A 27,386-nucleotide genomic window follows, 5' to 3' on the forward strand; every position below is an offset into this window, starting at 1 on the left:
TCCTAAGGGCATTACCAGCCATTCATAATGACCTTGAGGGCATGTAAATGCTGTCCAAGGAATAGATTCCTCAGCCATTTTTACTTGCCAAAACCCGGCCTTTAAATCAAACTTAGAAAAATATTTGCTTCCTTGTATTCTATTAATCCATTCTTGCTTATTGGGTATATTGAATGCATCGTCTATTGTATTATCATTAAGTCTCTTGTAATTAATAACCATTCTAGATTTTCCCCTGACTTCCTCAGCGTGATTCCTAACTATAAAGGCAGCTGACCTATGAGGGCTTCTGCTTTCCCTGATGGCTTTTAATTTTAATAACTCTTCAATATGCATTTTGAATTCTTCTATATCCTTGGGAGTAGCTTCTATTGGTCCTGACTTGATTATGTAATCAGGATTGATAATATTTATCTTGCAGACTATGGAGTTCTTATCCCAATGTTTCATTGGTATTTCTCCAATGATTTGTATGCCTTCTAATTTTTGCACTATTTTGTCTATATCTTTCTTGGTTTTTATATCTCTATACCAATTTGGTGAGAATGATTGTAAACCTATACATTCGGTACACGTATTTTCTATATGGTATTCTTCTATGGCATTACTAAGCTCTTCTTCTTTGCAGATTTCAAGAGAACCTTCATCAGCACTATATTTTTCATTTATATTAGATATTTCTGCATTTTGTACGGATTTTCTCTGTCTTATAATCTCAGATATGTATGGAACGTTATCTTGATATGGGATGAATGTAACTCCTTCTTCATGTATAATAGTGGTTTGCAAGGATTGTTGTAAAAATCTTAAACCTAGTATCATGTCATCCTTTATTACTGACAAATCTCTAATTGTAATTTCATCTATAATATATTTTGTTCCATTTATGTAAGATTCAATATTATAGGCCAATTGATTGTGAATCTTTTGTATTCCTGACATGTCTGTAGAGACTTCAGCTTTATCATTGTCTATAGTTTTAACTATTTCAGGGCATCTCGCAAAATACTTGTCATGAATGATGTTCTTTGTGCACCCTGTGTCTAATAGTGCTAATATTTTATAGGAAATATTTGGTTTTAATACTATTTTGACTGGGATTCTTATCCCCAGAACCTCCTTAAATGGTAAACGTACTATATATTTGTTTCCAAAGCTAGTAATGGCGTCCTTTAGTTGGATAAGCCTATCTCCTTTTCTTTCTTTTACTGTCACCATTTGATCCTTTAATTCAGTATTTTTGACCATATTATCTTCTTGATATTGATTACTACTACTATTATTTTCTAAATTATATTTTACCTCTTCTAGATCTGCTTCTAGTTTATTTATTCTATTCTCTAAATTTCTAACTCTACTAAATAAGATTCGTTCTTCTGGTTCACAAACTATTTCTTGTCTCCAGGCTTGATTTCTAGCCTTCAAACAAGAGGCACAAGCTTGTCTTAAGCATAAACTACATGTAGACCTATTTTCTTGGCTTGGATAGTATATACAAAACGCACATTTTATATTATAATCTCCTTTACCTCTAATCCAATCGTGCTCACAATCTACTTGATTCATCATTTCAATTTTTAAACCGGCTAAATCATCTATTAGATCTATTTCATCTTCACTTGATTCTTCTTCTAAAGTATCATTTTCTACTTCATCTGTTTCTATGATAGAGTATATCGACTCATCATCTTTTATTTCTTCATCGCATACTAGGATATTTTCATTAACACTATCTATAATTAACACTCTTTCTTGCTCTTCATATTTACTAGAATACCTTTTCTGATCTTTATTAGGACAAGTTTTACTTAGGTGATCTGGTGAATTACATATAAAACACCTACATGTTTTATCATAAGTTTTTCTAGGATCATATCTTCTTACATTTCTCTTATGTAGATAAGGAGCTCTATTGTCAGATCTTCTTAAAAAATATCTTTTCTTTGTTCTAAAGTTCCTATTATCTCTCCTCTGGGGTTTGTAATATTTTTTATTTTTATGCCTATTTTCTCCGTATGTTAATGGTATTTGAACAATATTATTGCAAAAATTGTAGTCTGCTTTTTTCATAGATCTTTGGGCTTGTATATCCATACATACCTTTCTTAGTTGCTTAAAACAAAATTAATGGCTTGAGATATATTTGAAACCGAACCATCTGTTTGTTTCTTATATTCTTCAAATATTATAGATCCTAAAGGGTCAGGTAATTTGTTAAAATATCTTTCTACTACCCCTTTATTAAAACCTTGTTTAGCGGTGGTAGCATTATATAAATAATGCTGAGAGAATTCTTTTATACCTTTCCAACTTGTTAACGTTAATTTTTTCACGTGGGTTCTACGGTTGTTTCTCGTAAAAACACACAGATAGACTCTCATAAATACGGTGTATACTCCGTATATTGCAATCGACGAGTACGCCGTTTATTTACAAAAAAATCGATATAAATGAGTACGCATTGTAGATCACCCAAAGAATTATAGGACGACTTTTTCGTACTACCGGGTGTAGTTACTCCCACGTACGTTTTACACAAATTTGGAAGAATATAGCGCAATCGGGAGAATATAGAATGTAGAATGTAGTATATGGGTAGTATGTAGTATGTAGAACATAGAATATATTCTACTTTTTAGATAGAATATGAAGTTTTTTAACATACTCTATTGTATATACAAATATGAAGATATTTCTAAAACATAGTAAAAACTGCGTGCCAACTTGCAATTTTTTCATGTAGTTCACTTTGAAGTATTTTATAAATAGTATCTGAATTTATTAAAAGCGATAAAGTAGAATATATTCTATCATATGGTAGAATATTCAACATGTGAGTAACTACACCCGGAAGTATCATATGGCAGGATCTTATAAGGCTGGTGAGGCCAACGGAACTACCGACGGTTTTCGCAGTGATGTAATAATCCTACTCAGTACTCACCGTATTTATTACTATATTGCTTCAGGAGTAGCTAAGTTTATTTCCCTAAGCGTCTTTAGTCAGGTTTATATGGGTGATTTCTTATCGTCTTCCCAGGCAGTTCCACCCGAAGGGAACACTTCTCTACGGTTACAAGGTTCTCATTTCAACGCCACACACACACGGCTTAACAGAGAACTACACGCAGAGGTTTCTCCTATAGGATCCCTAGCATAAGCACCCACCCGTATAAACATGCTAAAAAGACCGAGGGAAAAACAAAACTACTTCATTTCACAATATAGCTTACATACGGTTTTCCCTTTCGGGAACCCCCGAAGGGTTCACACAAAGATAAAGAAATTACCTTACTACCTTCCCAGTCTTATGTTACAAATGCCTTAAAAGCAGGAAGGTTTTCATCGTCGTCGTCCGTCGTGCATCAATTTCCGTGCATGTTCTGATTTTTCGTGTCTCCTTACACTCTATCGAACCTTCCTTTTCCTATTCCCACAGCGCTGCCTTTCCGGGCCGCCACCGTCGACTCAACTGCCCGCACAGCACCTCCATGCGGTGACCGCTTTCGATACGCGTCGGCGTTGGATTAGATCCCCGTGCAAGAGACGAGTAAATGGGTCCAGGGCTGATCGGCGCTATCCACCGCCGCACGGTTTCTCGTGCACTGCGCCACCGCGTGCTCTGATGCCAGCCAAGGCCGGCGGGCAGCGTGGACTGGGTGCCATGTCCGTGGCCGTGGCTGCTAGCATCGGCCCCGAGATCATTTTGATTGAATGTCCAATTATATTGTTATGTTTTGTATAAACATGAATTTTCGAGTGCACATGTTTAAGAGGCCGAGGCAACGCACGGGCACTGTACTATCTAAAAAAAATCGCTATAAATGAGTACGCATTGTAGATCACCCAAAGAATAATAAGTCCATCGTCTCATCTTTTTTTTTCCAAGAAAGAAGAAGAGAACATAGCTCATCTTGACGTTCGTTCGATGCAGTACGTACGTGGAAAGAGTTAGCATCAAGTTTGATCTCGGTTGACAAATGCAAAGGCCGGCGCAGCCACTTTCGCTAGCCAAAGTTTGGCTATGGAGTCGCCGTGTTCCGAACCGAGCTTTAAACAACGGTATGCATGCAAGCGTACGTGCAAGTATGATTGTGTTTTTGAAAAAAGAATTAAGGGGAGACCTCCACGCCGTGCCGCTCGCAAAGAACCGCCGTTGCCCGTCGTCCCAAACGGCAAACGGACAAGGAATGATTTCGAAAACATGGATCCTGCTGTGCACTGGACGTACACAAACACCACGCAGCTACCACGGAGTAAATAACTCACCAACCACTCCACGTACGAACGAAAAGGAGGAGCAGTAAAGTGAAGGCGGGCGGGCGAGGATGGTGAGTCGGCGCCAAGGCCAGCCTCGTCGGCGGTGACTTCGTGTGCATGCAGACAGGGGAAAGGAGAAAGTGTCTCGTGTGCCTTTCTTTCTCCTTTTACTATTACGGTGGTATATCTCCCTTTTTCCTTGCCTGTTGGTGCCTGAGTCACTGCGAGCGCGGAGTGGCACCGCGGGCCGTGCCACGGAGGGGGCGGACGGACCACAGGGGTTCATTCTGTACAGATTCTACGGAAGAGACAGTTGTGAAAGACTCTCGAACAGAGGAGCAGTAACATTCCATCCGGAAGAAGAAAAAAAATCTGTGTATATAATTTTGTTCTATGTTAATCTTGGTCCACTACGTTAATCAAATTTGCACAGATCACACATCTTTGCAAAAAAAAAGATGTAAATATGTTCTCACATCACATATGTTTCGTGTTGTGTTTGTCAAATTTCTTCTACAAACTCAATCAATGTTACTACACAAATTGACGATGCTAAATATGTGCTGCAACGAGAAATGAAATTTGCGGCTCGTTCCGTTGCTTCGTTTTTTATCGCAAGAGTGAATAGATTTCCACCACCAGTAGTACTACTCTGCTTCTTTTTTTGGTTTGGAACACTGTGGGTGACCGTTGTTCTCTGCTCTGCGTGCAGGCTGCAGCGAGCGCGTGCGCCTCTCCACTCCCGGCGATCGCTGCCTTCCTCCTACTACAAATCACCCGTCTCGAGGAGCCAACCCTACTCTCTCTCTCTCTCTCTCTCGCCTGCCGTAGTTGCTTTTCCAACCCCACTTCGCTTCCACTGCACATCTTGCCTCGCCCACTCCCAGTCTCGCACCCGGCCCGAGACACCGAAGCAGGAGGCGGAGAACCCCGGCTTGCGATGGCCGCGCCGCCGCCGAAGCAGGAGGAGCTGCAGCCGCACGCGGTGAGGGACCAGCTGCCGTCCGTCTCCTACTGCCTCACCAGCCCTCCCCCATGGCGTCAGTACTCTCCTCTTCCCGACTCGACTCACCACCCCGCACTGCTTGGCTTGCTTTAATTCGAATGTTTGCCGTTGCGTTTATTCGGATCTCCGCAACTGAACGCTCGCGGTCTATGGTGTTGTTGTTGCTGCAGCCGAGGCCATCCTGCTCGGCTTCCAGCACTACCTCGTCATGCTCGGCACCACCGTCATCATCCCCACCGCACTCGTCCCCCAGATGGGCGGCGGCAATGTACGTCCCTCTCCCTCCCCCCTCTCTCTCCTCTGCAGCGCTGCCTGGCCAGCTTAGCTCTGCTGTTCCGTGGGAGCTCGCCTGGGGGTCTCCGTCCGTCCCTCCTGACTCACGGACCTTGCTGGTTGTTCCTTCAGGAGGAGAAGGCGCGGGTGGTGCAGACGCTGCTCTTCGTCGCCGGGATCAACACGCTGCTGCAGAGCTTCCTCGGCACGCGCCTCCCCGCCGTCATCGGGGGCTCCTACACCTTCGTCGCGCCGACCATCTCCATCGTCCTCGCCGCGCGCTACGACGGGATCGCCGACCCCCACGAGGTCATCCCATACCACTCCTCCTTCTCTGTCCCGCCGGGTCTCTACCTACTCCCAACGCCTCTGATTTACTGACGGCAAAAAAAAATTGGGGGGGCTGCAGAAATTCATTCGGATCATGCGGGGCACGCAGGGCGCGCTCATCGTGGCCTCCACGCTCCAAATCATCATGGGCTTCAGTGGGCTCTGGCGCATTGTCGTCAGGTTGGTGGTCTCCTGCTCAGGGCTCCAAGTGCTGATCTGCTCCTCAGTGTGCCTGCCTGCCTTAACTGGTCCCAGACTCCCAGTTCGTGCTAATTCCTGTGCTTTTGTTTTTGGGTAATGCTGCAGACTGCTGAGCCCGCTCTCGGCCGCGCCCCTCGTCGCGCTCGTCGGATTCGGGCTCTATGAGCTTGGATTTCCAAGTGTAAGACTTGTGTTTGTGCATACACAAATCTGAACTTCTGCATTATGTCTGGATGTAGTTGACAGTTGTGGGGTGAATTTGCTATGCAGGTTGCGAAATGCGTTGAGATCGGTCTTCCACAGATTATACTACTTGTGGCTCTCTCCCAGGTACATGCATCGTCATGATGACTGCTGTTTGATTTCGCCAACAAGACTTATGATTACCGTGCAATTTTGTGTGCAGTACATACCCAATCTGGTACCCTTATTGGGGACTGCCTTTGAGCGGTTCGCCATCATAATGTCGGTTGCCATTGTGTGGCTGTATGCGTTCTTCCTGACTGTTGGTGGGGCGTATAAGAATGTTGCTCCGAAAACCCAATTCCACTGCCGCACTGATCGATCTGGGCTTGTTGCGGGTGCTTCCTGGTAATACATACATCTTTTTACATATTATTCCCCATGCACCAGGGAAGAGCATTACATGATTTGTGTTCATATTATTAATATAGAGATAATTTACGCTGACGTTCAGCTAATGACTATATGATCGTTTTACAATTTGCAGGATAAGTGTACCATATCCATTCCAATGGGGAGCACCAACCTTTGATGCTGGTGAATGTTTTGCCATGATGGCAGCTTCTTTTGTTGCTCTTGTGGAGGTATTTTGGATAACTGATGATATTCAGATAGATACATAGTATTGCTACATCAGATGACATCGAATATCGACCAAATAATATTCCCTACTTTGTAATGCAGTCTACAGGTGCATTCATTGCGGTTTCACGGTATGCCAGTGCAACACCATGCCCTCCTTCTGTTATGAGTCGTGGCATTGGTTGGCAGGTATCATCTAAACTCCTCCATTGCATTTGGAACAAGTCTATCTGAATATTCAAATGACATGCAAGTATCTTACCTTCATTTGCTTGTGTGCTTACATAGGGGGTTGGTATTCTGCTGGGTGGCTTATTTGGAACAGCTAGTGGGTCCTCTGTATCTGTGTAAGTAGATTCCAGACCACTGTTGTTTCCTATAGTGTTTATAACTTTATAGTGTGATATGAGTACTGAAGATATTCTTACGTTGTTCTGGAACAGAGAAAATGCTGGGTTGCTAGGTTTGACACGCGTTGGCAGCCGACGTGTAGTGCAGATTTCTGCTGGATTCATGATATTCTTCTCTATTCTTGGTAAGGCTCGTGCTTTCATGTATTTATATATTCATTTTATGTCCATCATACTCCTATGTTAAGTAACTGAATAAGTTGTAAGTTTCGAAGATGCACAAAAGGGGACGTTCTGCATCCAGGCTGTGGTCCATGATATGAGCAAGTGTTTCATGTAACTAAGTAACTTTCCAGAGATGTTTTTCACCATTGCAATATTGCATAAGCAATGCAAGATAAATAAATTGATAAATAAAGCAGTTGATCTTATGAATGATTAGCACAGGAGCAGTTGGCCAGAAGCCTTAGAAAATGACAGGAAATTGGTTTTGTAATGACAAAAATATATTTGACTGAAGTCAAAATATAATACTCGCAAAATGTTTTTGAGAATTCCATTGTTCTTGCACTGCTAGTTTAAGCTCCTGCACTTCTGACAATAATCATGACCTGTATCTGATGGTATGTGTTTGTGCTGTATTTGCAGGGAAATTTGGAGCTGTTTTTGCATCAATTCCAGGACCAATAATTGCAGCTATATATTGTCTTCTCTTTGCATATGTTGGTATGTATAGCTAAGCTTTGACAATGTATGTCATTTTTCGTCGATGCTTGAAATATAATAAGTATACAATGTATTGCTACTCTTCAAACAGGTATGGCAGGGATTGGGTTCCTTCAGTTTTGCAACCTCAACAGCTTCCGGACAAAATTCATCCTGGGGTTCTCCTTGTTTATGGGTTTCTCTGTTCCACAGTACTTCAATGAGTACACCTCTGTGGCAGGATTTGGCCCAGTACACACGCACGCAAGATGGGTAAGATCCTAAATCAAGTGTCAATAAACTTCCATATATGCTATTCCGAAAAGGCTACCAGCTGACAAGCTTGTCCCAAAAGACCATTCGACATAGTAATTTGCCCAGTGAAATGTGATGTGCAGAACTAAAATCGTGTATCAACATAGCCAAAAAACCATTAGACATAGTAGTTTGCCCCAGTGAAACTTGATGTTCAGAACTAAAATAGTTCATCAGCATAAACAGCTGTTTCAGTAATCTGGTGGCTCAGTGCTAACTACTTAGTACTAGCAGAGATTGTAATTCTGATATGTTCCATAGTGATCTTGCGGTGATACCCAATCTATAGGTTTTACGATGAGTGAAGCAATGAGGTGATTAGTAACACTGTAGTATCTATGTGGGGTTCATTTTTCTGTTATTGAACTGCAACATGTTCCTGAATAACCCTTTTTTACATGCTGAAGAGGTACTAACTGATGGTTCTCATTTACTGATGTCCAGTTCAACGATATGATCAACGTGGTTTTCTCCTCGAAAGCATTTGTCGGAGGCGCCGTAGCTCTTCTCTTGGACAGCACCCTGCACAGGCACGACAGCACTGCCAGGAAGGACCGGGGACACCATTTCTGGGACAGATTCAGGTCCTTCAAGACAGACCCGCGCAGCGAGGAGTTCTACTCCCTACCTTTCAACCTCAACAAGTTCTTCCCTTCCTTCTGATTGGTGTTGGTAACAGAAAATGGAAATGAAACACGGTTAGGTCTTGCCTCTCAGGAAGTTACATCATGGATGCGAACCCTGTGTTTCGCCCTGCTGCTGTTTTGTGCCTAGTTCTGAATCCTGCAGAGCTGAGTGTAGTAGTAAACTGTTGTGAAAAACAAGAGGTGATATTCTTTGATGTATATGAGGTTACCAATGAAGGTGATATTTTTGGATGAAAAACGAGTAGCTTGTTATGGAATTTTTGAATTTTTAAACTAATCGCAAACCTTTAAGATACATATGGATATTTACTAGCCCTGCTGCTACTGGATAAGAGATTGCAACTTGCTGAGATCATCCATTATATTTGCGCCAAAAAAAGAGATTGTCCCGTGTATATATGTACAAACGATCTCAACACTCCTTCTGCAAGTCATTAACCATCCCTGGAAAGGTACACTGAATTGCATTTCTCAAGGCAACTAACTTGTGGGTCAAGCCAGCACAATGCCGGATTTGCACAAAGATTTAAACTTGAGACTATCAATTTGCACAACAAGAGATTAACTTTGGAGGTCTTAGAGATTGCAACTTGCTGAGATCATCCCTGAAAAGGTACACTGAATTGCATTTCTCAAGGCAAAACTAATTTGTTCATGCAAGAGTGGATTAACAAATGGCATAAATAGCAGGATCCCCGACAATCACATAAGCTGACTTCTGAAATCAACCTTACATTTGTCATTGGCCAGCATGCTATACATCTAACTGTCCGTTTCCCCTGACTGCCAAATATAAAGACGTGCATGTCGCTCTACTGCACAGAACGGCGGCCAAAAGTAGCTCGACGCAACACCGGGGACGAAAATCCGAAAGTAGTTCTACTAAAGCACCAGGGACCAAGATTTAAATTTAAGGAATTGGCAGGGGCCGCGCGAACGCGTACGCCCTCTAGCACAAATTATGACGTCCACTCTCCCTCTTGGGGAGATGGTAAGCCAGCGCACCCACCATGTGCAATGTGGGCCCCTGACCTAAGCCACGGGGCTTCTTGATCCCCCGTCGACCCCGTCCAGGTAAGTATGGAGCAAGGTTGCCCATGGCTCTGATTATATAGCGGGACTTCGTGGGGCAACCGGCTTCGACTGCCGATGTGGTACTAAACAAACAGAAGGAAGAAGAAGCTCTGCGTCCCTGGCGCTGGCTGCCGCGCGAGTCCGTGTGGGCTGAATAATTCGGCGAACGAGGGCTTCTAGGTACAGCTCGTATTCAAATTTTGGCAAGAGGCCGCTGTTGGCCCAACTCCCCCTAGCAAAGCTCAAGGCACCGGTTCTAAAATAAAAAAATGAAAAGAAGCTCAAGGGGCCCCCATATTCTGCGAGCACGACCATGCATACCGGACTCCCCGGCCCTATTTTTCCTGAACGACTCCAGCGGAACCCCCGGCCGATTTTTTAACCACACAATTAGGGAACGTACTTGCCTTATGTATATCCGTCTTCCAACTGATCAACCTTCTCGATCGATCGAAGCCAATGTCGATCTCCAGCGCCGGCGCCGATGTCTCCGGCGGCTCGCACCTGCTCCAAGTCCACGGCTACTCGATCGCCAGAGACTGCGCGCCCGCCGGCATGAGCATCAAGTCGAACCCCTTCACGGTAGGCCGCCGCCGCTGGGAGCTCAGCGTCTTCCCCAACGGCGACCTGTCAGCGGAGAGCGACGGCTTCATATCCGTCTCCCTCACCTTCCTCGGCGACGCCGCCGCTACTGATCCCGACGCCGAGGCCTCGCCCGTGAAGCTGCGGGCCGAATTCAGCTTCGCGGACGAGACGAGCAAGCAGGGCCAGGAGCACGTCTGGACGAGGCAGACCGTGGGGCTCCCAGGCACCGGCTTCGGCGTGGGGTACCCGAGGTTCGTCCAGCGGGAGGCCTTGGAGGCGTCGAACCACCTCGGCAAGGACGGCGACTGCTTCACCGTCCGGTGCGATCTGCTCGTCATCGACGAGATCGAGCCCGAGGAGATGATCGACGACGAAAACGGCACCCGGTACCGGCAGCCCAACGTCCTCAGATGCGTGGCGTGCAAGTCCCGGCCAGCGACGATCGTACCGAAGCCGGAGGGGTTACACATTTGTGCTTGCCGACATTGCTGCCAGCACGCGTATCAACTTGGAAGTGCCCCCCCCCCCCCCAGCTTGGCCACGCAGTGCGCCGGATGCCATGACTACTACTTGCCGGGGGCTGACGGACTTGCCTCGTATCGTCCGTACCCTTACGCTCTGCTTTTTCGTCCACCGCCAACCACTGATTAGGAGGAAATTAAACATCTCCAGTTTAATTAGACGGTTTCAAGAATAAATGCAGTTTTTATCGGGTTTTGCTAATGAAAAATAACCGGGATGTTTTTTACTTATAGATAAGTCGGTGTGATCGTCTGTTGGATATTTATCCAATAACAGCTTGTGTGTTGACTGAGATTTTGAAGTCTTTTAGTTAAACTAGCTGAAATGCCCGTGCGTTGCAACGGGGCAACAAAATAAAATGGTAAATTTAAAGACATGCATCAAAATTTTCTCTGTTTGATCTTCTTTGACGAGCACCAAACATCCTTCTAAAACAGGTTTTTCTAAACATATTCTCACTACAATCTACTCCCTCATAAAACAACAATCGGAATTTATAATGAACAAACGTTTGCTCTTTAGTCTCCTGGAGCAAACAAGAATGGGAATTAGCATATCATATTATAAGTTTTTGTTCATATACTTCGATACCCAAGCGATGAACTGATCAATCTCTTCATTGACATGCTATTTTAGAAGTCCCCCCCTCCCCCCTTGCATCGAGAACAAAATTGATGATAAGGCCACAAGGGGCATCCATGTGGGTACCATGCCACATAAATAAATGGTTCTTCTAGTTATAAGGATAAAAGAGAAGCTATGGGAACTCAATTCAGATAATATATATGCTCTTCAAAATTCAAGAAAACAAGTTCTACAGACAAAAGACACATTTTTAGTGAACTATAGAAATAGGAAATTAACAGAGATTTGTAACTTGTCATTCACACTAAAACATGAGTGCATCTCTGAATTTTTTGACAAGGTTTAATGTACTGAATAGTGAAGACACAAGTATGCTCACGTTCCAAACAAGTGTATGCAATATTAGTGGCAATATATGATCACAGTTGGCATAATAACAAGATCATGTCTATCACTTCTCAGTTCGCATACAGATAAATTTCAGAATAATTCAAGAAACTAACATAGCAGAGCTGCAATTAAATCCGTATACAATATTGAATTGTATACAGAACTACATAGCAGAGATTCGTATCAAGTGTAGCATCAATTGCCAGTATTAAAGATTCCAGATAACACCTTGACTTAAATCAACAAGAAGCAGATCACTCCAAAGTCACACGGAAGAAAACATAAATAGAACTGCTTCACAGAGGTCCAGAGTTTGGGCAAACATGTGTTCCGAATGAACAGGAGTTCAGAAGCAAATGTTGAGAAGCTTAACAAGAGCAGGAAATCGGAACCATGTGAAGGTAATCTGTTACCTCTCGAGGATAGCAGGACGATGACGAACTCCATGCCTTTGTTGCCGGGAGGTAGGTCCAGGACGACGGGGAACAACCGGGTGCCAATCCGGTGGCAGACAACGAAGTCGTTGCGCCGGTTTCCTCCTCCAGCCTGCAGCGCAGCGCTACGAGTCTCTGTCCTTCCATGTTCCCTCGTCGAAGCCGTCCATGCCACCGTCGTCCCAAGCCGTGATGTAGAAGATCCGCCGCGTGCCCGACGTGTGGGAGACGACGGAGGAGTATGGGAGGAAGGTGGCGAAGCTGTGGGGGAGGCTGACGACGGCGATGTAAGTAGGGCTGGGGTGGGGAAGGGATGATGGAGGAGGAGTTTGGAGGTGGGAGGATGCTGGGGCGTGCGTGCGGGGATGTGAGGGAGATGGAGTGGTAGACCGTCCGCTGTCCCCAGTTGCCGCCGCGGCCGTTGGCATCGGGGTGAGAGGAGAGGTATCGAGTGTGAGGGGAACAAGATACGAACGAAGGAGGGGAGGCTTGATGCGGCGGAGGAAGGCGACCGGGCGGGGACGGGGTGAGGGGATATTTTTTTCACGAAGAAGTACGGGACACGTGCGGGGTGGGGGGGGGGGGGGGGCCGGGGGGCGAAGTGGTGTTTGACAGACGACGAAAACGCGTGGTGAAGGGAACGGTCCGTATTTTTTAGATAGGTATAGACTAGTGTTTTTCTCGTGTGTTGTCACGCCCCGCTGCGTTCCGCTCGTATCTTCTCTCCTGAAACAAATGAAACGTGCAAACAAAAATGTTACAAAATAATTACTTTCTCCCTGAAAAGTAAGAAACCATGCATATATGTATGGGTATGCATCTAACTCCAAAAGGTTAGTTCTTCCTCTGATTCATAAAAAAAATGTCGTCCACTTAATACAAAATTTATACTAACTTAGTACAAAATGAGCGATACTTTTTATGGATTGGAGGGAGTACTTCCTAACTTATGCAACATGCAAGAGGTTACAAGAAACAAAAGGAGCCAGCTAATCAATCATGTTATTCTGTAGCCCCGGTTATATCTTGTTGTTTGTACATAAATCCAAAATCCATAAAAGAGTGCTGGAAGTATTTTGAAAGATAGGTACCTTTAATATTCTCATTCGCTCCATTCACTTTCTGTTTCACATGTGTCACACCGGAGGAACCACAATTTAATGCATATTAGCCCATCCATGTGTTATCACTTATCAGAACCACATATTATACTCCCTCCGTTCCATCAAGTACAATATACACGTAGGCAGAACAATACGCTTACTGAACATAACAAATGTATGTGATCTTATAGGACAGTAGTTTCAGTCTGGAAATTGTAACAGAAGATCCTTTCATGAAAGGAACTACCTCAAGAGTGGTTGCCCGAATTCATGTAACATCTCAATTTTCAAAAATCCTTGAGCATGCATGCATACATGAGCATCATATAAGCATACCTTCGAGGTCTTCGCCTCGCCTTCACTCGCACACATCCCATCCGCGACACACCTCCATTCCATCTCGCGTCGTCTCCCCTGCTTCTCGCCTCGCCGTCCCCATGTCCGGGTATGGGGATGCCCGGAGTAGTCGTCGTGGCGGCTCGAGCAGCCTCACGACCGCTGAGACGTGGGCACCGGCTACCCCACGCCTCTGGATATCCGACTGGAACTTGAGCGCCGGCGGGGTAGGCATCCCGCTGGTGCTGAGCCCGGGGACAATGCGATTCACCGAGGAGGTGTATCGGCACGGCGGGACGCTGACGCCGGCTCAGCATACCGCCCCACAGTGGCACCTACGCAACACGACGCAATGGGAGGTGATCATGCGCCATCGGCGCGAGGAGGAGCTCCTCCGCCACAACGACATGTTCCTGCCGTGGAGCAAGAACCCCGCGGGGCGAGTGGCATTTTGGAGCGTGCCCGGCTTCAGCCTCGATGCCCACCTTGAGGACGACGGGCCTCTCCCCGGTGGTTCGCTACCACCTGCGCTCGTGCGGGCCCAGGCGATGGAGCCTCTACCGAGGAGGCGTGTGGCGGTGAAGAAGCGCCAGGCCCCGCGCCAAGTCGGCGATATCATCATCTGTGAGCCGCAGCCACGTGGCAGGCCCATCATCGGCCGTCGCGAGGTCAAGGAGGGGGACGACCAGGAACCTATGTGGCTGGCGGAAGCCCGGGCGCAGCAGGTGCTGGCGGACCCGAGCGACCTAGGCGGCGTGCCGGGGCTTGCCGCCGCCATGAGCCCATGACTCTGTAGAAGGCGGTGCTGCTGCCGTCGTCGGTTGATAACGCCCTCCAGTGGTCCTACAGGGACAGTTTGGGGGCGGGCGATGCAGGCGCAGGCCCAAGCCGTAGCGGCCAGGACGACGACGGTGAGTTCATACGGGAGACCACCAACGACGACGATTATATCATGGCGTACTAGTTTTTTATTTTGTTTAAATTAGTATGTAATATTTCCTTGATATTTAAATGAAACTAGCGGGTATTGCGCGGCTAGACTCATTTAATGGGATGATTTTTCTGTATTTATATTTTTGTTTTCTAATAGATACATTTTGTATATAGTTTGGATGTATCGTGTTTAGATTTGTTCAGTGCTTTTTGGAATGTTTGATTTGTTGTATTTTTTTTACCTAACCAAAAAATATATATTTTCTTGTTTTTCAATGGAGTCTTAGGTTTGTTTAAATTCATAACACAGTATATGGGAGATTAGTTATTATTTTTACAGATGATGCAATAAACATTGACTTTTAATCGGTACAATTTGTATCTATTAGACCCATCATCTATTGGTATGCATAGTTTTTTTTGTGTTCTTCTATTGTTGTGGCACGCCTTTTCTTTTCTATTTATTTTTTAAAAATCACCCCCTTGCAGATATTGATTTTCTGTTTGCTTTACCTCCTCTGATCAACATCAAGTCATCCACTGAATTTTCATACGAGTTATGTTTGTGCCATGGCACGAAGACTTATTTACTTTGATTCATATAAGACTGCACGGATACGGCTCTAAGGCTGTGTATCGCCCTCCAATACGGCACAAAGCCGCGCATCGGCCTCCGGTGAGGCGGTACGTCCGGTTATGACCCGATGTGTATTTTGGTTGTGTTCGGCGAGTTTACTATTTTTTTAAAAAAATATGTCCCGAAGGAATAAAGTTTCCTACATGACTGTCTATCTATTCTTCACCTGCGCACTCAGTCACCTAACTCCCCTAACGTTATCTGATTGTTTCTTGACTCCTCACTCACCTAGCCGCCTGTGCGATTCTGGATCCCACGCGTGCCGCCGCTCGCCGGCTGACTGCAAACGCTTTGGCCGCCACCCGTCCGCTCCCACCTCCCGGCCTTCCCTCGTTATCGTCTATCAGCCGCCCCCTGTCTCGGCATCTCCTCCGATCCTCCCTCGCCGGCCGATTCCGCCCGGAAGCTCCCTTCCGACTCCGTCGCCCCTCGCCGCCTAGAAGCTCTCTCCCATCCCTGGCATCCCCTTGATGTGCCAAAAGGATCAATTCTGACTGTCTAAATTTTTCCTTCTGCATGAGATGCCTCTTGTGCCCCTCCTGGCAATTGTGATTGACGATATGCTAGATTTGCATGAGATCCCTCTTGTGCGAAAAGGATCAATTCTGACCGTCTAAATTTTTGTCAAGGAAGTATTATTGATGTAGTACTCGGCGTGGGCTGACTAAAGGTTGTAAATACTACCGTATAATATTTTTGTCAACGCGGTGCTATTTAGGAACACAATAGTATTGTGATTCACGTGCCTACTCGGATCACGGATCGCCCTACTGGATATGTCGGATATGTGGTGTTAGTGTTCGTGTAGATTTAGGAAAAGGTGCCCAAAAAAAAAGATTTAGGAAAAGAATAGGAATCACGGATAAACTCAATATTGTATTTGTTCCATCCGATGCTATTGCATAGCGTGGCTCGGATTGGATTAGTAGTTTTCTTGAGATTGTGTTACCACTTTTTCCCATATACTCTCAGTAGTTCATACGACCAGATTGATATACTTTTGTAAAATCTGAAAAAATGTGGACCGTACGATAACTTTTGTGAAATCTGGACCATAAATTTCTGCTACAGTACTTTAATTAGATATTAGATCAGTATTTCCATCCTTTTTTTTTGTGCGTAAAGGGAACGGGGATAAAAAGCGCATCTATTTCGTCTAATATAGTTGATGGCTGGGTTGTGGATAGACCTTCACTGTTCTCGGGACCGGACGAGCAGCCAAACTAGATGCAGATTAATCAACCGGTCAACGGGGTCGCACCAACAAGACCTGGATATGATGAATTCGAGTCCTTCATTGAAGGTACATCCTGCTTGGTTCTAGTTTATCCGCCGTGATGTTAAATACTTATTAAACACCAAAAATCCTTTGTAGGAGTTGATGATGAAATGATACAAGGTGCTTCCCGGCCGGGAAACCCAGGATGGGATGAAGAAAACCGTGTGTATCCGGCGAGTTGGTCCTACCAGGATAACATGTAAACTAGTGTTGTGTGAACAAAAAACGTTTATCATTGCAGTTTTCAAGGGGAAGTGATCCGTAATGAGAAGTTTCCAAATTAGAAGTGTTCTGAAAAATCCAAGTAGAAATTGAAGTGATAGTCTTGGGTACATAAATCTTCAGTGTTCAGCACTCCACTTAAGGGACAGACGACGGCAGCTGACACCTACTTGCCGAACAGGAAGTGGAAATGATCTGTAATGAACAGTTTCCAAAGTAGAATTCTTCTGGAAAGTAGAAATTGAATCGCTAGTCTTCGGTACTCTTCTTCAGTGTTTAGTACGACGGCAGGAGACGAACTGACTTCCGAACAGAAAAGTAAAACGAACGCCTCAGGCTAGCCCAGCGCAAATGTTGCACACCACTCCCGCGTGACTGCACACGCTGCAGATGCACTGATGGAGAAAAGGAATCGGACCAACCGACGCGTCCCGGACGTTGCATGCCACGCACGGTAGACGAATGTGAACAATCTGGGGCCGGGGCGCCGGCGCGCCCAGACGCGGTGCGGGAGGCACTTGCAGATGGAGCACAGCATTAAGATCCACGGGTGGCACCGGGGGCAGTTGGTCCGGAGGCCTGAACGCGGGCACTGCATGCAAAATTGCAAATATCAAATTAATGTAATGCAAAAATTGCAAATGGTAAAACAATGGAAAAACATTGGGAAAAAGCTCGGTCGGACGATGGACCAGCACGGAAGTTTCTTTTTGTCTGGCCTGAACATGAACATGAGGTCTGAGTGGTTGGTCCGTAGTAATTAAAAAAGTGCTTAGTCGGCGGAACAGAAAACAACTGAGCTCTATTTGTTTTGTTCATGCAGATAATGTGTCCATGGCAGGTCGACTCTGCATGGTGCGTCTACGCATTTGATAAAATATGAGAAGCAGGCGACAGTGTTGGATGCAGTACACAGGCACAATGAGCTCATTGCAGACCTTTCAACAGAAGCATGCCATGAATGGACATCCGCTGGTTCATGCAATGTCTCTTCTGGGCGAGAGGATTAAGTATGGCTGGGGCATTGCAGAGGTAATTCATCCCACTCGCCGTCGTGTCTCGTCCCTCATCTCCGCCGACCTCCACGCCCTCGCCACCGTCGGCCGGGCCTGCGCCGCGCTGGACGGCTCCGCCTCAGGAGGAGGAAGCCATGGCAGCGGGGAGGGGATGGCCGCGGACCGCCTCCGCCCCAGGATACCCTTTGCCCTCAAAAAAAAGAAAAAAGAAGCCCACTTTCAGAATACTTACCGTGGAAGCCGGCGGGGGGAGCGATGGCGCCGAGGGGAGCGACGGGCCCGAGGGGAGAGACGGGCAGTGGTCCTGCGGCGGCGTCCATGATCACCGGTCCGGCGGGCACCTCGCGAGCCACTTTGGCTGCCAACGAACGTGAACCAATTAAAATTTGAATTGCAGTAAAATCTTTGTCGCCGTAACTCAGCTTACCGGCATTGGAACTCTGGCCTTCCTCGCTTTTCTCTTCCCTTTATCGACGGCGGTGGATGCAACGTTGGTTGCCGGTGACTGGGGAGGGACGGCTAAGAAGCAACAAGAAAATAGCGATTAGTACACGAGCTTCTTTGTATAAGCAGAAACCGCATGTGCTTATTTACCGTCTAGTGAAGTGATTTCTGCAAGTGGTTATCCCGGATAGTTGGCTAGCAAGTTTGACACGGCATGGTCAGAGTCGGAGTCAGAGTCGCTCCCCACCTGCGCTGCCGGCGCCTTGGAGGAAGAGCCGGCACCGTCCGCCATTGTTAAACGAGTAGGGAAGGAGGAGAAAGCAGAGGTTTGAGGTTTCTTCCTTCCCAGGTTGTGTTCCTTGTGTATATAAGGAGGAAATGAAGGAATGGCGAAGCGATCAACGGCAGTGGCGCAAGCGTCCAAGCGCGGCAAAAGCTGCGCCTCCGCCGCAGGAGAGAGGAGAGGGGCGGAGGAGCAAGCAGAAGAGCAGCTTTGGTGCAGGCCGGCCAGAGACAGAGAGGAGGGGTGGGGGAGCATGCATATCCATGTGCCCGCGGTGCGCCCGAGATCGATTCATCTGGTTCTGGCCGAGACGAGACAGAACGTACATAGCACCACGGTCGCAGCGATCTCGACATCCGAACTCGAGTTTACCGTAGGGTCACCAGCAGTAGCACAGTGCTCTAAGTTTAAACCCGGTAGATCGAGTAGCACCGTGACCAACAAATACACGATCGATCATGTACGTACGTACGTAACGTGACTGCTAGGCTAGGTCCATCTCATCGGGACATGCACGCTGGTTAATCGATAACACTTAGACACGCGCTAATCAGGTGGGCATCCAATGCGGAGAAAGGAGAAACCATCCATCACGGGTAGCTGCAGCATGCTGCTGTCTTCGCGGCCAAGAAAGAAGAAAGCAGGCCTGCGTGACCCGGAGCCGGAGGGAGGGAAGGGAACAGCATCCTGACGAGCAGAGGACTTGCTGACCAAAAAGCTTCGCCGCCCGCCCGCCTGGCCCATGGAATCGCAACGCCAGCTACACCGGGTACCCTGCGCGCGTGTTTCTTCTTCTTCTTCTTCCTGTTCCTGTTCCTCGTCCCTAGTCCCTATGATGATTGCAGGGCTGCTCAGTTTGATTGCTATTTTATCTGGAGCTGCAACATCATCTTTCAAGAGTACAACAGCTGGCCCCGTAGCAGCTTTGGACCTTGGCCCCTTGGGATCGGGACTTGCTTTTGGTTTGAACCGGGTCTCCCTTTTACAAGAAAGGAAGAGATCGGACAAAAGAGTTTTTTTTTGGCAGATATGCGAGTCTTTTGCAAAGCTGATAATGCACGGGAATCGAGCAGAAGAGGTGTGTCGTTCATGTAGCTAGTAGTAGCATACGCTTTTTCTCTGTATGTACACGGCACCGGTATGCATCGCGTACAGCATTGCCCCCAGTATATAATCAGTCAAGAGAAATTTGGATCGATGCCCCTCCAATAAGATGGCAACGTAGGAGTAGAATTTTTGTCGAGGTCACAGGGCAAACATGCCAGCCGGGCAATGGAACATGAAAGCAGTCTCTTCATTTTGAGCGGCAAACATCCAGTTTCCCTGTATAGTCGATACGAGAGCATCTTCACTCGTCCCCCATTTCGCTTCCGGCGCCAGGCCAAATGAGGGACGCCGGCACACCCTCTTCTTTGAGGCCCAGCCGCGATCCAGTCGCACTTTCCAAACGTCGGCCCCCAAAAAATACAATTCAAACAAAGGTTTGTTACCATTTCACAGGCCGTCCCAAATCACCAAATCGTCCAAGTTCATCACAAGTTTCGACGATCAAAATAACATCAAATTTAAATAAAAGTGAAATCACTCGGCCCCAGCGTCATCCGCCAGCGTCGGTCCCCAAAAAATACAATTCAAACAAAGGTTTGTCACCATTTCACAGGCCGCCCCAAATCACCAAATCGCCCAAATTCATCACAAGTTTCGACGATCAAAATAACATCAAATTTAAATAAAAGTGAAATCACTCGGCCCCAGCGTCATCCGCCAGCGTTGATGTGACCGGAGTTCTGATTCGGGCGGTGATGGCGCCGATGGAGTAGAGGCGGCCGGTGCTGCTGTGGCGGGCGCCGACGTCGGCGCTCTCGCTTCGGCCAAAATGAGCCTGCGCTGGCCGTCGTACCACGCCTTCACCTCGGCGTCCATGCCAATGGTGTCGCAAGTCAAGATCAATAAGTCCTCCTGTCTCTTCTTCACCGCGACATTCGCCTTGAGGATTTCGAGCTTGTCATCTTGCTTCTTGATCACCGTCGCCCACCGTGACGCCGCGACCTCCTCCCTCTTGGCGGCGAGCTCCTCCCTCTTCGCGGCTTGTGCGGCAGCATCGGACATGCACTTCTCGATGCATGTGTAGAGACGCTCTGTGGCCGGCGTGGCATCTCCCATTGCCTTTGCCATCTTGTGGCCGATAGGCCGGCCTTCCGCTGCCGCCGGAGGAGCGGCTTCCGGGTCGTATGTGCCGGACTTGGAGAGACCATTTCGCATCTCCTTCCACTCATCGCACGTCTCAATTCGTGCGAAGACATGGATGAACTTGAAATCAACGCCGTCGTTGTCCTCTCGGAAGGCGGTGAACATGGCGACCATCTACAAAAGACCCCGGGCGGCAAATGTAAAATCGGCTTACTTGATCGTGGGCGTTGCTGCCGCTTTGGGGTCGCCGGCTAAAATCTTGGGCCGCGCCGGGATCTTATGAATGATTAGCACAGGAGCAGTTAGCCAGAAGCCTTAGAAAATGACAGGAAATTGGTTTTGTAATGACAAAAATATATTTGACTGAAGTCAAAATATAATACTCGCAAAATGTTTTTGAGAATTCCATTGTTCTCGCACTGCTAGTTTAAGCTCCTGCACTTCTGACAATAATCATGACCTGTATCTGATGGTATGTGTTTGTGCTGTATTTGCAGGGAAATTTGGAGCTGTTTTTGCATCAATTCCAGGACCAGTAATTGCAGCTATATATTGTCTTCTCTTTGCATATGTTGGTATGTATAGCTAAGCTTTGACAATGTATGTCATTTTTCGTCGATGGTGCTTGAAATATAATAAGTATACAATGTATTGCTACTCTTCAAACAGGTATGGCAGGGATTGGGTTCCTTCAGTTTTGCAACCTCAACAGCTTCCGGACAAAATTCATCCTGGGGTTCTCCTTGTTTATGGGTTTCTCTGTTCCACAGTACTTCAATGAGTACACCTCTGTGGCAGGATTTGGCCCAGTACACACGCACGCAAGATGGGTAAGATCCTAAATCAAGTGTCAATAAACTTCCATATATGCTATTCCGAAAAGGCTACCAGCTGACAAGCTTGTCCCAAAAGACCATTCGACATAGTAATTTGCCCAGTGAAATGTGATGTGCAGAACTAAAATCGTGCATCAACATAGCCAAAAAACCATTAGACATAGTAGTTTGCCCCAGTGAAACTTGATGTTCAGAACTAAAATAGTTCATCAGCATAAACAGCTGTTTCAGTAATCTGGTGGCTCAGTGCTAACTACTTAGTACTAGCAGAGATTGTAATTCTGATATGTTCCATAGTGATCTTGCGGTGATACCCAATCTATAGGTTTTACGATGAGTGAAGCAATGAGGTGATTAGTAATACTGTAGTATCTATGTGGGGTTCATTTTTCTGTTATTGAACTGCAACATGTTCCTGAATAACCCTTTTTTACATGCTGAAGAGGTACTAACTGATGGTTCTCATTTACTGATGTCCAGTTCAACGATATGATCAACGTGGTTTTCTCCTCGAAAGCATTTGTCGGAGGCGCCGTAGCTCTTCTCTTGGACAGCACCCTGCACAGGCACGACAGCACTGCCAGGAAGGACCGGGGACACCATTTCTGGGACAGATTCAGGTCCTTCAAGACAGACCCGCGCAGCGAGGAGTTCTACTCCCTACCTTTCAACCTCAACAAGTTCTTCCCTTCCTTCTGATTGGTGTTGGTAACAGAAAATGGAAATGAAACACGGTTAGGTCTTGCCTCTCAGGAAGTTACATCATGGATGCGAACGCTGTGTTTCGCCCTGCTGCTGTTTTGTGCCTCTGAGTTCCGAATCCTGCAGAGCTGAGTGTAGTAGTAAACTGTTGTGAAAAACAAGAGGTGATATTTTTTGATGTATATGAGGTTACCAATGAAGGTGATATTTTTGGATGAAAAACGAGTAGCTTGTTATGGAATTTTTGAATTTTTAAACTAATGGCAAACCTTTAAGATACCTACGAATATTTACTTCTACTGGATAAGAAGACGCGGCATGTACCGTCGAACATTGACGAGGACGGCACGTCATACGATACAGAATTGCATGAAAAAGATGACGAGGCTTTGCAGCTCACTGTACGAAGATGCGCAACAAGAGATTAACTTTAGAGGTCTTAGAGATTGCAACTTGCTGAGATCATCCCTGAAAAGGTACACTGAATTGCATTTCTCAAGGCAAAACTAATTTGTTCATGCAAGCGTGGATTAACAAATGGCATAAATAGCAGGATCCCCGACAATCACATGAGCTGACTTGTGAAATCAACGTTACATTTGTCATTGGCCATCATGCTACAAGCTACATATATCTGTCCGTTTCCCCTGACTGCCAAAGATACAGAAGATGAGCATGTCGCGCTACTGCACAGAACGGCCAAAAGTGCCCTCGAATCAAGCACCAGGTACCAAAAGTACCGCCGGAGACCTCAGGCGGCTGGTATTTGATTCATTTTTTTCTCTCTGGTATTTGATTCTAGTTTTGCTATCGAAGGGGAATTAATGTTAAACAAGTAGCCTACATTTTTTTGCGGCAACCAAAAAAAAACAAACTACGCAATGGGCTGCTGTCTTCATTTTTCTAAGGCACGATGACTTTAAAAGGACGGCTAATCGGTTATGTTTTAGTCACTATCGCTAACGGGTCGGCTAAAGTACAACACCGCAACACCTATGTTAACGAGCTCTCGTGGGTACTTAACCAAACTTTGGTATCCATTGCCACCTTGGTATCAACCTCCATTGTTGTTCGTCCTAATCAAAGTCAACCGGTCAACTACCCCGCCGCTCGATTCTTCCTACAGTATCCAGTTTCCAGCGGCGTACAAGGATTCGCTTCGCTTGTAAGACTTACTTTACTATCGATCGTTCGGTAGAAAGATCATTTGATTTCCCAATAAACAAAGTTGGCTTAACACTTTAACCCACCCTCAATTATTGTAAACAACTGATTAATCAACTAATCCCCCTTCCCTGCCTCGCTGTATAGCCCCACCGCCCCCACTCCGCCGCTCGTTTCGTTTCCGTTTCTTTTCCTCTCCCGGCCCTCCTCCCCGTCGCGGACGCCCCCTCCCGAATCCAGGAGCCAAATCCAACCGAGGTACGTGCAATTCGCTCGCCGGCGAACCTTCCCGATCCGGCTCTTCGACCGATCCCATTCCCCCGTTTCCTGGCCTGCCGACTGATCTCCGTCTCGGCCGGATCTCGGCCCGCGTGGTTGGTGGGGTGTGTGTGCAGGATCCGCGGCGGAGGAGGCGGCGGCGGTTGTTGTCCGGCGGTCCGGCCATGGCGCACCGGGTGGACAACGAGTACGACTACCTCTTCAAGATCGTGCTCATCGGCGACTCGGGCGTCGGCAAGTCCAACATCCTCTCCCGCTTCACCCGCAACGAGTTCTGCCTCGAGTCCAAGTCCACCATCGGCGTCGAGTTCGCCACACGCACCCTCCAGGTCTCGTCCCCTCGCCTCCCCACCCCTCACGTATACTCTTCTCTTGCGATTGCGATCTGGAGATTTCACGGCCGTAGCATCTGCATGTGCGTGTCGTGTTGTATGATGTAGTACCTGTTTTGATCTAGATCGTACCAAATTCAGTCAACTTCTGTGATGAATAAGATGGGATAGGTCATCATATCCGTCATTATGCGCATGTGTCATCTATTGATTAGTTAGAGTACAGATCTGGGTCTGACTCTATTGCATCATTGCATGTACAACTTGTTTATCAGCTATTTATCCGGGACAATGAGACCCTTGGAATTAGTGTTGCAATACGCCCCGTTAAAGTAAATCAGATCTGGCTTTTATTTTAGATTTGCATATTGAACTGGTCAATTGCTGACTTAAAGTTGTTATGTATGATTGGGGTTAGCTCATGCAAAATCTTGTGGGAACAAATAGAAACAAGGAAAAAAAAAGTACTACATCAATAGTGATTTATGAGGTATTGAGGTTAAGATCGCTGAGAACATTAGTCATGCAATACTATCAAGTCACAGATTTTTCGGCTCTTCTTCAACTTGAGTGAAAACAGAGAGTAGTTGTAAAATATATGATGAGTTCCTTGCAGGTAGATTTGTGTCTTTTCCTTCAGTAGGCAGCTGAATTAGTATCCAGCTACTTCAATAAAGCTTAAAGTGAAAGTTATCGCCATTCAAAATTCTGAGTTTTACTTATTTACAGTATGGGAATTTATATTGCTTCTTTGAAGTTCTTGTAAGATGGTTAATGTTAAATACCATTGCTTTGACGCACAAAAGATGACGTGTCTTTCATTTAGGAGGTTACTCTGTTAAGTCTGTTCAAATTCTGGTTAGTCCATTTTTATTTTGTTTGCCTCTGCAACATCTCCAGTTTGCTTTCCACATATGAATAATTTGAATACACCATCCTGTTGTTTGTTGTGTACAGTCCACTCTCATTTGTACAATTTCAGTGGACAAATCTTTATAAACTGGTGCGATGATTTTCACTGTCGCTCGAGTGAGGTTGATTACTGATGCATTTATGGAGAGCACTGCATCTATCATTATTTAGTGGATCTGGCCTTCCAATGTCCTTGTCTGCAAACAAGTTCTTTGATCAATTTATTACATTTAGAGAGCATTTTTAACTAATGAAAGTTAGGAGTTATCTAATTTTATCATATAGTCATGTTACTGACCTTCGTGATCTAATTCCATTGCACTTTTTCGTTTTAGTATTTTCATCAATTTGTATGTATGCCTTTGACAAGTTTTATTTTTGCAACTGAATTTCCAAGTTCAGTTTCTTCGAGTTCTTGTAGGAATTTCCTTTTTAATCCTGGCATTCTTTTTTTCTGATTGCGTTTGGAAGTATGATTGCAGATTGAAGGAAAGACCATTAAAGCTCAGATATGGGATACTGCTGGTCAAGAGAGGTACCGTGCAATCACAAGTGCCTACTACAGGGGAGCTGTGGGAGCACTTTTAGTTTATGACATAACAAAGAAACAAACATTTGAAAACATCACCAGGTGGCTTCGTGAACTTCGTGACCATGCGGACTCCAACATTGTAATTATGATGGTTGGTAACAAATCTGATCTTAACCACCTGAGGTCAGTGCAAGAGGAAGATGGTCAGGCATTAGCAGAGAAGGAAGGGCTATCCTTTCTTGAGACATCGGCACTGGAAGCCTTGAATGTTGAGAAGGCATTTCAGACTATTCTGTCTGATATTCACCAGATCATAAGCAAGAAGGCACTTGCTGCCCAGGAAGCAGCTGGTAGTGGACCTCCGATCCAAGGAACTACCATCAATGTTGCTGATTCGTCTGGTAACACAAAGAAAGGTTGTTGTTCTACCTAGTCGCGACCAAAGAGCTGCAAAAGGAGATTCACATGGATCTTACCAACACTGTAGGTGTTACTTAGGTCACTTTGACTCCTTTTGGCCTGTAATTCTGGTGGGGTTGTAATCACAAATTCATACTGCTAGAAAGAAATTATCCTTGGTAGATACCATGTGTAGTTGCAAAATTTTGGTAGAGACCATTGTTTGGCAGACTTACTACAGTTTCAGAGCAATATCATGTTTCCTTTCGTGTATGTCTGTCCTAAAACATTCTATGTTCTGAATTACCGGAGTAAGAAGAATCAGATATATCTCCTGTACTGTTATGCGATCTGGTGGCGTTATCCAAAATCTTTGTGTTAGAAACAAAGCACTTCCACGCCCTCAAAACACTGTTCTTGCAAGCTGAGGAGCAGCTCATCTGTTCAGCTTAATGGTTTTCCACCTTTTCAGTGATCCTGCTTGTGGATTCTCTTGTTGCTTGAACTATACTGTGTTGCATTCTGATGGTACGGGTTCATGTAATATGTCCTTAAGTATGTTCCTGTACTGTATCTAGATTGCAGTTCGTTGCATTCTGATGGAATCGGTTATGTGCTCTTCTGCTTTAGCATAACCTGCTTTGGTTTTGCACTGTCAGTACTGGTATTGAGGTCATGCAAACCTCGTGCTTCTACTCTACCTTAACCTCCTTTTAAACTTTCTGTCCATTCAATTCTGCCTTTTTATGCCATCTTTTCGTCCTCGGCTGATTCATTCGCCGAAGTTTCATCGCTTTTCTCACAAGATTGCAACAGATTATGCGGATGCCCGGTCTTTCAGACATCAGCTTGACAGGCACAGTAAAATTTGAACATAATGATCTGGAGGACCTTCAGAGATCGTGCTGGCCAGCAAATTTCAGTCAAATCAACTCCGTGCAAATTCTTGGTCTCGATCCATTCGTCTGGAAGAAGAATATGTTCTCTCTCGGCACAAATGTCAGCTAAATCCTTTCAGCGGGGATGGTGGTTAGATCATATGCCTGCAAATAACTTTGCCAACAGTAGAGTCTCCCTTCCGAATCTGTTGGATTCCCTCTTCAGTCGACACAGCGTTTTGGGGAATCCTGTTCTGTTCGCTTCAAAGAATCTGCTGGTCGCTAACTGCAACCTGCTTTTATTTCTTTATTTCCTTCTTTTGCAGGCAAACTCTGTTCTGCTACCCAAATCCTGTGCATCTCTCCATGTCCCAGATAATCTTCCTTGCATATGATTATTGATTATA

General features: G+C 45.8%; 4 protein-coding genes and 1 non-coding gene across 5 annotated transcripts; 4 read left to right on the top strand and 1 right to left on the bottom strand.

The window, feature by feature from the left end:
* The first annotated feature begins 5,059 nt into the window (after positions 1 to 5,059).
* On the top strand, positions 5,060 to 9,207 carry LOC100837659 (nucleobase-ascorbate transporter 6). The gene is made up of 14 exons (XM_003563438.4): positions 5,060 to 5,300; positions 5,437 to 5,534; positions 5,672 to 5,848; positions 5,949 to 6,049; positions 6,176 to 6,251; positions 6,341 to 6,400; positions 6,477 to 6,661; positions 6,801 to 6,897; positions 6,998 to 7,084; positions 7,184 to 7,242; positions 7,339 to 7,430; positions 7,894 to 7,971; positions 8,063 to 8,223; positions 8,710 to 9,207. The coding sequence occupies exons 1-14, from the start codon at positions 5,201 to 5,203 to the stop codon at positions 8,926 to 8,928; spliced, it is 1,590 nt and encodes a 529-aa protein (XP_003563486.1). The 5' UTR covers positions 5,060 to 5,200; the 3' UTR covers positions 8,929 to 9,207.
* A 626-nt stretch (positions 9,208 to 9,833) lies between these two features.
* Positions 9,834 to 9,994, bottom strand: LOC112270241. Its single transcript, XR_002962641.1, has one exon. It is a non-coding gene; the product is annotated as a U1 spliceosomal RNA (small nuclear RNA).
* A 451-nt stretch (positions 9,995 to 10,445) lies between these two features.
* On the top strand, positions 10,446 to 11,645 carry LOC104581939. Its single transcript, XM_010231128.1, has 2 exons — positions 10,446 to 11,015; positions 11,616 to 11,645. The coding sequence occupies exons 1-2, from the start codon at positions 10,446 to 10,448 to the stop codon at positions 11,643 to 11,645; spliced, it is 600 nt and encodes a 199-aa protein (XP_010229430.1).
* A 9,767-nt stretch (positions 11,646 to 21,412) lies between these two features.
* On the top strand, positions 21,413 to 22,574 carry LOC100835579 (nucleobase-ascorbate transporter 6-like). The gene is made up of 3 exons (XM_024456775.1): positions 21,413 to 21,520; positions 21,615 to 21,775; positions 22,262 to 22,574. The coding sequence occupies exons 1-3, from the start codon at positions 21,415 to 21,417 to the stop codon at positions 22,478 to 22,480; spliced, it is 486 nt and encodes a 161-aa protein (XP_024312543.1). The 5' UTR covers positions 21,413 to 21,414; the 3' UTR covers positions 22,481 to 22,574.
* A 1,202-nt stretch (positions 22,575 to 23,776) lies between these two features.
* Positions 23,777 to 26,440, top strand: LOC100839494 (ras-related protein Rab11C). The gene is made up of 3 exons (XM_010229221.3): positions 23,777 to 23,905; positions 24,043 to 24,255; positions 25,653 to 26,440. The coding sequence occupies exons 2-3, from the start codon at positions 24,091 to 24,093 to the stop codon at positions 26,133 to 26,135; spliced, it is 648 nt and encodes a 215-aa protein (XP_010227523.1). The 5' UTR covers positions 23,777 to 23,905; positions 24,043 to 24,090; the 3' UTR covers positions 26,136 to 26,440.
* Positions 26,441 to 27,386: the final 946 nt, after the last annotated feature.

The sequence above is a fragment of the Brachypodium distachyon genome, chromosome 1, assembly GCF_000005505.3.
Source record: "Brachypodium distachyon strain Bd21 chromosome 1, Brachypodium_distachyon_v3.0, whole genome shotgun sequence".
Lineage (NCBI taxonomy): Eukaryota > Viridiplantae > Streptophyta > Magnoliopsida > Poales > Poaceae > Brachypodium > Brachypodium distachyon.